This window comes from Oryx dammah, unplaced genomic scaffold (genome assembly GCF_014754425.2).
Source record: "Oryx dammah isolate SB20612 unplaced genomic scaffold, SCBI_Odam_1.1 HiC_scaffold_3, whole genome shotgun sequence".
Taxonomy (NCBI): Eukaryota; Metazoa; Chordata; class Mammalia; order Artiodactyla; family Bovidae; genus Oryx; species Oryx dammah.
Window position 1 is genome coordinate 90,840,301 of NW_024070187.1, and position 12,178 is coordinate 90,852,478.

Sequence of the window (12,178 nt, forward strand, 5' to 3'; positions counted from 1 at the left end):
TAAAAAAATGAGTTAACTACAGAAGTACTGTAATGAAACCTAATAGGTAGGAAGGTTCTTCATACAAAACCAACGGAGAATATATTAGCAAGAATCTTAGTAACCTTTTAAGATTAAGATTTTCAGCAACCTAGGTTAGATGGCTAGACAGCATCACCGACTCAGTGGACATGAATTCTGAGCAAACTCCAGGAGATAGTGAAGGACAGGAAAGCCTGGTGCTGTAATCCATGGGGTTGCAAAGAAGCTGGACACGACTTACTGACTAAACAACCACCACCACCACCTAGAAGGAGGGATGAAAACAATCGAGAAAATACTGTCTAGGCTTTAAAAGAAAAAAAAAAAAGACATCTAACCTATACATTTAAAGTGTGTAATAATACTCTGTCTGGCCTTAAAAATGAACTGCCATTACAAGATTAAAATATCTCTTAGTTTTATAACTATCTGCTAACCCTATTTTCCCAGTAAGAGACAAATGAATGCCATTTAATTAGACTGACACCTACCTGTGCTTTCTGAAGCAGTTCAATTGTAAGAGGAAGCCAATCAGGAATGAGTTTCTCCATTTCCAGACTAACCATCGCCAGGGCAAGCATGGATCCTTTGAACTGCAGAAGTTGGCTACAGGCCATACAGTGAAGTAATTGCTTGGTAAGGAATGCCAAATGTTGAGATGGGCTCAGACTGGGCAAACTAAAAAGTAACTGAGGCCTAATTGACACTGCAATGGCATGGAACTAAAAAAAAAAAATGAAAAATTAAAATTAAATCACAAGAACATCATTCTAGTTACTTAAATGTCTAGATGAGCTATGTATAGAAGTTGATGTAACCTCCTCAGGTATTACTCAATTTCTAAGTTGGCAATTTTAGCTTCAGTGATTTGACATATATTTTAATTTCTAATTTTTCCTTGGCTAACTGCAGTAATTTTCCTTTTCCTAAAAATCAGAACAACAACAAAAAAAAGGACTTCGCTGGTGGCTCAGGGGTGAAGAATCTGCCTGCCAATGCAGGAGACATGGGTTTGATCTCTGATCTGGGAAGATCCCACATGCTGTAAAAGCAACTAAGCCCGTGCAGCAGAACTATTGAGCCTGAGCTCTAGAGCCCAGGAGCCACAACTACTGAGCCCCCACGCTCCAGAGCCCCTGCTCCCCAAAACTAGAGAAAAGCTGGAGCAGCAACAAAGACTCAGTGCAGCTTCCCGTCCCCGCCAAAAGAGCAGGCAATCTACTTTTCAAGTTACCAAAATAGGACTGCATACTCAAGTAGGAAATTGAAAGACTTCAGGTGAACTTACAATGTGAAGAAAATCCAATGGTGTGGCTGTGTGAAGATCCCAATTCAACTTATCCAGAATAATTCTCTCCATCCGCAGAATTTCAGATGAAGAACAGCCACAGAAACTGTCTCTTGCCAACACCTTCAGTACTGGGATTCTCTACACAAAGCAAAAGGGGAGGAGGCAGGGAGGGCAGGACAGAAAAAAATTAACTCATTTTTTCAGTTTTTGTTTTGGTAAACACTAAACAAGCTAATCAACGTATAAAACTTTCAACAAAGAGACATGACTAATCTTGAAAATAGTTACCTCATCTTCCTCAACAGTCTTGGCAGCCAGGAAAAAACAGCTGATTGCAATACAACTCAGGTATTTTGGGTGGGCCTACAACAAGGAAGAGAGAAAAAGCAACTTCAGTGATTTGTCAAAAAGTTAAGAGTTTATTTTTGAAACTAGATATGCAGACGAGGCAAGTATGCACACAACCCTGTGAAATTCAAATTAATCTGGCTCTCATTCACTGCTTTCTAGGATCAGAGATAACTTATAACCCTAGCCATATTACACACTCTACGGAAATATTAAGATCATTCCCTTCCAAGTTCAACCAATGCTAGTTAGCCAAAGCTAATTTCTATCCATCAGAGGTGAGCTTGATTTTAGAAGACCTTTTTTTACTTATAAAATTCCCCCAATTAAAAACATATTTGTGTATTTTTAAAGCTCGTTTTATTCTCTTTATCTGTTGTATCAGTTAAGATTAACATACGAGGTGTTAGGGGAATTAAGAAAGGAATATAAAATAAAGGCTATTAATATATTTTACATACTTTACAAAGTGACAACATGCTAGCAAATTAAATTTTCTAATTAAACGTTCACCCAAAAAATTATAAATCAAATCCATGATAAGAATGAAAGGCTCCTAAATATATACAGAATCAATCAAGGTGGGGAAAATCAATCTTGGATTTGACACCCTTAGGAGGGTTCGAGTTTGCCTGTTTTTCTTATCTATAGTAACTTTCTACCCTACTGGTAGAGTAAGAGTTTGCCAATCCAGTTTTAAATAATCAGGACAGGGATTTCCCTGGAGGTCCGGTGATTAGGATTTGGAGCCTTCACTGCCGTGTCCTGGGTTCAATCCCTGGTTGGGGTACTAAGATCCCACAGCTGTGTGGTGTAGCCAAATGAATAATCATGATAGTTTAGCCTTGATTAATTATTTAATAAATAGGCAGCCAACAACCAGTGCCTCAGTATAAGGGGCATACAGTCTAGGAATCTTCCATCCCTCTTCCTGTATAAGAAATAAAGGGTTAGTTGCTCAGTCATGTCTGACTCTTTGCACCCCATGGACTGTACAATCCACTGGGATACTCTGTCCATGGAATTCTCCAGGGAAGAATACTGGAGTGGGTTGCCATTCCCTTCTCTATGGCATCTTCCCGACCTGCAAGCAGATTCTTCACCATTTGAACCACCAAGGAAGCCCATATGAGAAATAAAAGCCAGTTCAATTCTATCAATATTTTAAAGTAATCATTAATATTAATCAGAATATTATGGTTTAGAAAGCATTGCCATAAATGTTATACCTTGCTTTACAGATGAGGAAATAGTCTCAGAGGTTAACAGAGATACCACAAGTGATCCAGAAAGTGAAGTCAGATCTTGTGGCTCTGACAGTTTTTAAGGTTCTCTTATTTCTCCATGTGTAACAACAACACATCAAGCCCATATCCTTGAGGAAATCAGAGTTCATTACAGACAGTCCAACAGTTAGCAACTCTGGGTAGGCAATGAAATCCCCAAATCAAGGGCACCAATAATAAACTTAGTACTATAAGAACCGCAACAGCAAATATGTGGGTTTTTTTGTTTGTTTAAATAAACAGTAATTTTCAATCCTGGATGTACATCAGAATCATCTATGTAGTTTCTTTATTTAAATAAAAATGTCCAGATTTCACCTACTAGAGATTCAGATTTAGTAGGTCTGGGATAGGGCTCAAAGTCTGTACTTTTAAAGTTCATAGCACCTTTTTCTGCACAGATGGACTTGAGGCTCCATTCTTGTTGCAACCCTTTTATGGTCTGCTTTAAGCACCTTTAAACTATGAATACATTTTAAATGAACTGTTTCAATATAGATTAGCCATCTCTAAGTAAGCATCTGATGCTAGTAACATCAGGACCCATGGTATCTTTCTCTGTGAAAGGGAGCTTAGCTAGAGTAGGGGAATAGGGAGAGGGGAGGAGGGCTTGATGCTGAAATAACTGTTGGCATCTCAGTTAACCCAGACTTCAGGCAATTAGGATCATCATAATTTAAGTCTCTCAAAAGTAGAAGTCTGAAACATAAAAAGGTAACTGAGTGGCCATCCAAATTCTTCCACTTCATAATTCTTTGGCTTCTATTTGTTATACCAAATAACAAAAAATACAGTACCCTCAGCAATGAACTCATAGTTCCTGCAACATATATATTCCTAGGGATACAAACGATAACTGAATTGCTTTTTTGTTTCATGTCTTGCTATTGAATAAATGTTGACTTTCTGCTTTAAATCTGCTAAGGGCCTCCCATGACTGATTTCACATCATATAACCAATGATATATTATACCAATAGGGATAACATAAAACTTATCTGTAATGCTGCCATTGAACAAAAAAACACCAAAGTTATGTATAACAGTTCAGTATTCATCTTGTTATACTCCAAATGTATGCTGCTAGAAAGTACTTATATGCTGTTCAGAAAACGACAAAAAAGAGATTCAATAAATAAGTAGTGACAAAAAAATATGCAATAGGCTTATTATACTTTTCTAGTCTGATTCACTATTCACAACTAGTATTCAATGTGTTAAAAAGATGACTAAACTTACTACCAATGTTATATGGTTTGCACTAAAAGAAAGAGATAAAAAATTTCATTGGTTAAGTATAAGCTATGAATACTTACAAAAGAAAATTACAGAATATAATTGGAAACATTTCTGAAGACTTAAAGCAATAACAGAAGACGTCATGTCTTCTTACAGATATATATATTATCTTTAAGAAGGTTTTCCATTCCTTTCCACCTTGTAGAATATTTTACTAATTGCCCCTGGTGCAGCATATAAACCATTAAAACAGAAGTTGTATGTAAGTATATTCCAGAATATTTACCTTTACAGTAGCTAAGAACCTGTCCAAAAGACTGCTAGCCAGAGCAAATGTTTCTGGGTAAAGGTTGAATTGGTACTTGAGTTTGGCCAGCCACTGAATCACTTCATCTCTCTGGGATGGAGAAACATTCTATAAGGGAACAATTAAAAAATAAAAGAGAACAAGTTTCAAGTTATCATCAAGATATATTTGCAATTCTCACTTATAAAAGGTTAGCAAATGCTATGGAATATGTGTTTACATGTTAGAAAATGTTTTTAAGTTTATTCAAAATCTAACAAACTTGAGATAAAGGAAGATAAAACCTTATGTATTAGTTGCTGTGCTGTGCTTAGTCGCTCAGTCATGTCTGACTCTCTGTGACTCTGTGAACCGTATCCAGCCAGGCTCCTCTGTCCATGGGATTCTCCAGGCAAGAATTCTGGAGTGGGATGCCATGCCCTCCTCCAGGGGATCTTCCCAACCCAGGTCTCCTGCACTGCAGGTGGATTCTGAGTCACCAGCAAAGCTAAGCAGACGCTAGATACTTCTCCAGTAGAACAACCTAAATATCTCCAGACATTTCCAAATGTTGCCTGGTGAGCAAAACTGGCCCCAGTTAAGAACCTCATGATGATATAACACAGTAATAAATATCTCAACCAGCAAAAAAGAGGGTATCACCCGAAAGTTGATACCTGAGACAACTCACTTTAAATTACTTTACAAAAAAAAATAATAATAAAAAAAATAATAAATAAATAAATAAATAAATAACTTTACAAATATACCTTTCTGCTACTTTGGTAAATAAATAACTGAGTCATTCACACAGTTTTTAAAGTAAATGAAGCACTGCTCTTTTTAAATGTGAAATCAGAGAATTAAAAATGTCCCAAGTACTTCTTTTCTCAATCTATCATTTAAGTCATTCCAGTGTAACTATAGAAAATATAAAACTCGTATAACTTGGCTATGGAGTACAAAGTTGACTTAGTTACTGTCAGAGTCATAACTAAGCAAACATCTTTATTGAGCTCCAGCATTTCAAAAGCAAACAATATATAAACGATGGGAAGAGTGAAATGGTTCCTCACAAAATGAAGAAAATGTCTGCAAATCATATATCTAATTAGGTACTTATATCTAGAATATGCAAAGACTCCTGGGAGTTTAACAGAGACAGAAACCAAATTGCAAAATGAGCAAAGGGTCTAAATAGATATTTCTTCAAAGAAAATACACAATTCGCCAATGAGCACTTGAAAAGATGCTCAATATTATTACATATCAGGGAAATGCAAATCAAAATCAAAAGGCAGTATCTCCTCTCATCCACAAAAATAACTACAATAAAAAAATTAATAACAACAAATTCTGGCAAGGATATAGAGAAATTAGAACCCTCATTCATTCACCTAGTAAGAATGAAAGATGGTATGGTTACTTCAGAAAACAATCTAGCAGCTCCTCAGAAGTTTAAACACAGAATTATCATATGACCCAGCAATTCCACTCCTAGGAATATACCAAAAAGTTTTTAAAACAAGCATGCAAACAAGTATTTGTACACTAATGTTTACAGCAGTAACTATTCACAATAGTTAAGAGGCAGAAACAACCCAAATGCCCATCAACTGATGAATGGATATAAATAAAGTGTGATATATCCATACAATGAAATGTTATTTATCAACGAAAAAGAATGAAGTGCTGGGATTTTCCTGGTAGTCCAGTGGCTAAGACGTCGAGCTCCCAATGCAAGAGCCCAAGTTCAATTCCTGGTCAGGGAACTAGATCCCACATGCTACAACTAAGACCTGGAGCAGTCAAATTAAATAAATAAATACTTCTTTAAAAAAACAGAATGAAGTACAGACATGCCATAACATGGAAGACCCTTGAAAACAATATGTTAACTGAAAGAAGACAGTCACAACAGACCATGTATTATATGATCATGTTTATATGTAATGTCCAGAGTACACAAGTCTATAGAGATGAGCAAAATAAAGGGCAGAAATGGTATGGACCTAACAGAAGCAGAAGATATTAAGAAGAGGTGGCAGGAATACACAGAAGAACTATACAAAAAAGATCTTCACGACCCAGATATCACAATGGTGTGATCTCACCTAGAGCAAGACATCTTGGAGTACAAAGTTAAGTGGGCCTTAGGAAGCATCACTATGAACAAAGCTAGTGGAGGTGATGGAATTCCAGCTGAGCCATTTCAAATCCTAAAAGATGATGCTGTGAAAGTGCTGCACTCAATATGCCAGCAAATTTGGAAAACTCAGCAGTGGCCACAGGACTGGAAAAGGTCAGTTTTCACTCCAATCCCAAAGGCAATGCCAAAGAATGTTCAAACTACTGCACAATTGAACTCATTTCATATGCTATCAAATTAATGCTCAAAATTCTCCAAGCTAGGGTTCAACAGTATGTGAACTGAGAAGTTCCAGATGTTCAAGCTGGATTTAAAAATGGCAGAGGAACCAGAGATCAAATTGCCAACATCCACTGGATCATAGAAAAAGCAAGAGAATTCCAGAACACCTAACTTTTGCTTCATTGACTATGCCAAAGTCTTTGACTGTGTGGATCACAACAAATTGTGGAAAATTCTTAAAGAGATGGGAATACCAGACCACCTTATACCCCTCCTGGGAAAACTGTATGCAGGTCAAGAAGCAGCAGTTAGAACCGGATATGGAACAACAGTTCCAAATTGGAAAAGGAGAACGTCAAGGCTACTGTCACCCTGTTTATTTAACTTATATGCAGAGGACATCATGTGAAATGTCAGGCTGGATAAAGCACAAGCTAGAATCAAAACTGCCGGGAGAAATATCAATGACCTCAGATACGCAGAAGACACCACCCTAATGGCAGAAAGCAAAGAGCAAGTGAAGAGCCTCTTGATGAAAGTGAGAGAGTGAAAAAGTTGGCTTAAAACTCAACATTCAACAAACTAAGATTATGGTATCCGGATTTATCACTTCATGGCAAATAGATGGGGAAACAATGAAAACAGTGACAGACTATTTTCTTGGGCTGCAAAATCACTGCAGATGGTGACTGCAGCCATGAAATTAAAAGATGCTTGCTCCTTGGAAGAAAAGCTGTGACCAACTTAGATAGCATATTCAAAAGCAGAGACATTACTTTGCCAACAAAGGTCCATGTAGTCAAAGCTAAGGTTTTTCCAATGGTCATATATGAATGTAAGAGAAGGACCATAAAGAAGGCTGAGCACCTAAGAATTGATTCTTTTGAACTGTGGTGTACCAGTTACAGCATTTAACATCAATATCCAATATTCTCTTATTTATTAAATAAAATCTTCACAATGTCATCACACCACAAATCTATATAATCAAATTAAGGTTTTAAAGTTCAGGTAACACTGTTACAAACTAACAGTAATTTTGGAATTAAGTTTTCTCAATTCCTGAGAATAAGAAAATTTAGTAAGAATAGGAGAATTTCTTTCTAAGGCAGCAAACAGACATTAAGCTATCTTAAATGGGCCATGGTAACAGATTGATAGTCCATTAAAAACAAAACTAAACTGAACAGGAATAAATGAAAGATACCAGGGACAAAAGATGAATATACATTTAAAGATGAAAGGATACTGAAGGGGAAATTAATCTGAATTTATCATTAGAGATTACTACACAAACACTGATTATTATCATTTTAATCTTCCTACGTATTATTTTTAAGTTTTGGGTTTAGGCTTAATTTTCAAAAGGTACATACTTTAAAGCAATATTTATTTACTCTTCAGTTTTATAGGAACCATAAAAAAACAAAACACACCTAGTGATACTTAGTTCACTACTAATAAATAGAACAGATATATGTAAGTACTGCTGCTGCTGCTAAGTCGCATCAGTCGTGTCCAACTCTGGGCAACCCCATAGACGGCAGCCACCAGGCTCCCTGTCCCTGGGACTCTCCAGGCAGGAACACTGGGGTGGGTAAGCACTGCTGTCAGGTAAACACAAGAAAGTAAAGAAATGCCTCCGTGATTAGTGGAAAAGACCATTTTCAATATGTGAGGGTTCCAGACAAGTAAAGGTTTAACCTGAGCACTGCAGGATTCACCATCATAACCATTGTGGATAGAAATCTCTTTAAAAATATATTGTTTATCTCATTCCTCAGAAAGTATAGAGACCACAGCTTAAACCTTTTTCCTGATCACTCAGAGTCAACTTTATGAAATTAATTCCTCTATCACAGAGAGATGCATTAAGAGTTATTAAAATATGAAAGGCTGTACATCTTGACGGTGGGTCTCCTCAAATAGGCATTTCAGCTAGAATTTCTTCTCTCCTTCCTCTTGGTTTTCTTTAGCGTTGCAAGGAACGGTGCCAGGCGCTCCTTGTAGCCTCTGATATTGCACTGGCCAGTTTCCTTTATTTCAACTCCTCTTTCTGTCAATTTTCAGCTTTGGCCCCAAAAGTAAAGTATTTCTTTGTGGCCAAACCAACTAATCACACATACATATTTTTTATATTTAGCTCTAAACTCAGTTATCACTGGTATTTATGATGGTTAACTGCCATATATATTTGCCTCCTGGTCAACTCCTTTTGTTATATAAAAACTGACTCTAGAATACTACACAAGAAATACTGACAAGAAAATGAGACAAAGATGGTTTACAACCTTTTATATTAATATCTCACCACCAAACTGGTGTTAAGACTATGAACAATAATTTGAAAACATCTGATACTCAAGACATTTAACTTAGTTCATATTAATGAACAAAAAGTGTGGATCATACAACAGGCCATGGGAATACGATGAAGAATGACAATCTCCCTGTTTAAACTTTAAAGCAAAGCCTCATGATGAGGCAAACAATCAGAAATCATTAATAAAACACAGTAAGATGAGAGCAGAGGTGCGCACAGGGTGAGGGGCAACACTGGAAGGGCGCCTGGCCCAGTGTGGGAGCAGGACAAAAGGCTCTGAGAGAAGACAGCAACTACCTTGTATCTTAAGAGTGAGGCCAGGGGGTGATCCCTCGCAAGGCAAGGAAAAGTACTAAGTATTTTAAACCTGTGAACTTTACTCTGAAGGACAAGACTGATGTCAACCTGGAGTCAACTAATGTCAACAGGACTAACGTCAACACAATAACCTAGTATTAAGCTCCTCAGATTTGCAAACAAAAATCAAGGTGGATGGAAAAGACCACTAGAACAGATACTCTGACAACTAGTGATACAATTCAATGAATTGAAAAGAAAACATAAAGTTGCTCATGGGACTGAAGTTGTGGGCTTGAAATGCTTGGGGTATACGGGGTAACAGGAAAATAATGTCCTAAAGAGACTACTTTCCAACTTGACAGAGGAACCTGGAGTTAGGTTATTACAGCCAGGATATTAAAGCCAGCAGATGGATCCTCACTCTCACAGGAGTCTGAAAGAGTCAGCAAAATACTATCTGGATCTATGGCTTCTCTAGAGGTAGGAGGAAATAGACACAGCCCTACAGCTAGCCCCTGGGCACTGGTTTTAAAATATTCCATTCTCCACAGAGCCGTGAGGTGTTACTTTTCAGAGCCGGACCAGGAGCCCCTAAAGGACCCTGAGAACCAACTGAAGCAGCCACAAAACTTTTAGATGGAGATAATTAAACATTCAGGAGAAATTAAATTTCTACAAAGGGGAGCTTTTATCTAAAAATGCCCCCCCCCAAAAAAAATTACCAATGTTAATTAAGCCATCTGAACAATTCAATGACAATGAAATAAACTGATACAAGGAGAGGCAGATGGTGATACAATCTGATGAAAGTGGGTAGGCTTTTAGGGAAGTGAAAGAACAATGATCTAGAAGAGCAATAAGGAGCAAAACCAGCATTAATTCAATACCTTCAGTTGGATATAGGGGGGGAAAAATCCCTAAATAACAGATTACATTATATAATGTAACTATCTGTGTTTGACATTAAACAAATAACACAAACATGTAACTGTAAGAAGTCTCACAAAAGAAGGACATAATGCCCTTTAAGGAGAGGTATAACACACGGGAACACAGCTAGAGATTTACATATTACAACTAAGTGATTTAACTTGTGTGAAACACATAGAATGCAAACAGCAGTTAAATGTTAGTTTTGTCCTTTTCCTTCCTCTACAAATACCTAGTGCTTTGTGATGCCAGAAGAAACAAATTTACAAACTGTTACTTATAAATAGTTCTTTCAAACCAATTATAATGCAAATAATTATGAAAGAAAACATGACACTCTTTGGACTTTAACATACTTTGTATTAAAAAATCTGAGAATGGAGCCAAGAAAGCATTCTTGCATGGCTAGTATTATCATTACTAGCCAAAACTAACAGAAAGCAAAAAATCCCCACAGAAGATAAGTTTGCAAAGACTCCCTCATATTTCCTGATCAAGAGATCTGTTTTCTCTTATATGGATTGCTCAAATAGGGTTAAGAGAATTCAGTATAGTGGTTGAACAACTAATCCCAAAGAGAATTTATAATGGTTTGATTCAACATGGTAAAACATAGAGCTTTCTGCTATTCTGATTATTAAAACACAAATTGTCTTTACCTAAAAGATGAAGTATAATCCCCCAGGCAGGGCATGCAAATCCCTCTCTGACCTACCTCTCCAGTTTCACTCACCTTCCACCCCTTTCTGCCTTAAAAATGCATAAGAGCAGTACTTCTATTTACGGTTTCTTCCTTGCTCCTGTCTCGCTATTGTATATCACTGCTTCCCTCTGGTTGAAACACACTTCTTGCTCTTTACTTGCTTTTTTATTTATCCATTAAGAGCTTTTTCAACCATCACTCCCTCCTAGACACTTTTCCTGATCACTCAAATCGGACTGAGTACTTTCCTGTGCTCCCACATCATCTCCTGTCACAACTGTTCAATACTTTTTTTAAAAAATCACCTTACTGCTTTTGGCTATGACTGAGTAGTGAGCAGCAAACCTACACTCTAGCCGACAACAGCTAGAAAGGCCACTAACAGTGACGGAAAGGCATCAGAACTGCTAGGACAGCCAGGCCTTGTGGAGCGGAGACTCCAGAGAGGAGGCAATGATTAGAGATGAGTCTGCATAGCTTCCCCTTTCAGGCATCTGCCCATCTTGTGAGTATGGCAACAGGTGTAAAGTATGAGCAAAAAAACCAACAGCGTTTTGGGGAGCCTTACAAGGCAAGAGTTAAAATTTGGTGACTTGAAGAGCCAAGAACCTAGCAGGAAGAGGGAGGGTCAGAGATCTGAATGTGACACTCAGCTGATTTTCCTCTTAATTAATTTTCTGAATGAAATTCTGAAGTTGGGAAGGACAAGGATCTAAGGGGCTAAGCAGAAAGTCTCTGAAAAGTAAGAATGAACTCCGGGAAGTGTGTAGCGCCCTTCCAGGAATGAGGGCACTAGTAAACACTCTTAAGCTTTCAGCTGGGATCCTGGGCTACTCTCTAAAGTTGGGGACAACCAGAAATAGACGAAGCTATACTCAACAGCAAGCCAGCCTCCCATCAGCACAGTCCTTCAACGGATTCAAGCTGCTTCTTCAGTTTGCCCACCACTGGGAAGATTGAGCCCTCCTGCAGAAAAAAAACATCTAGAGCCTCTACAATTTCTCAAGATGTTCAGCAACCAGTCAAAAATAACCAGGCATGACAAGACAAAGAACCAAGTAATCAAAAACAAGGGAGGAAA

General features: G+C 37.6%; 1 protein-coding gene across 2 annotated transcripts in view; it reads right to left on the bottom strand.

The window, feature by feature from the left end:
* The window catches only part of CCNI (cyclin I), a 35,094-nt gene that overhangs the window by 8,813 nt on the left and 14,103 nt on the right, over positions 1 to 12,178 (bottom strand). For both annotated transcript variants that reach the window (XM_040237157.1, XM_040237158.1), the window contains 4 exons: positions 4,471 to 4,599; positions 1,601 to 1,675; positions 1,310 to 1,450; positions 513 to 743 (listed from right to left, as the gene is read on the bottom strand). In XM_040237157.1, coding sequence (XP_040093091.1) covers positions 513 to 743; positions 1,310 to 1,450; positions 1,601 to 1,675; positions 4,471 to 4,599 — 576 coding nt within the window. The remainder of the gene's footprint in view (positions 1 to 512; positions 744 to 1,309; positions 1,451 to 1,600; positions 1,676 to 4,470; positions 4,600 to 12,178) is intronic.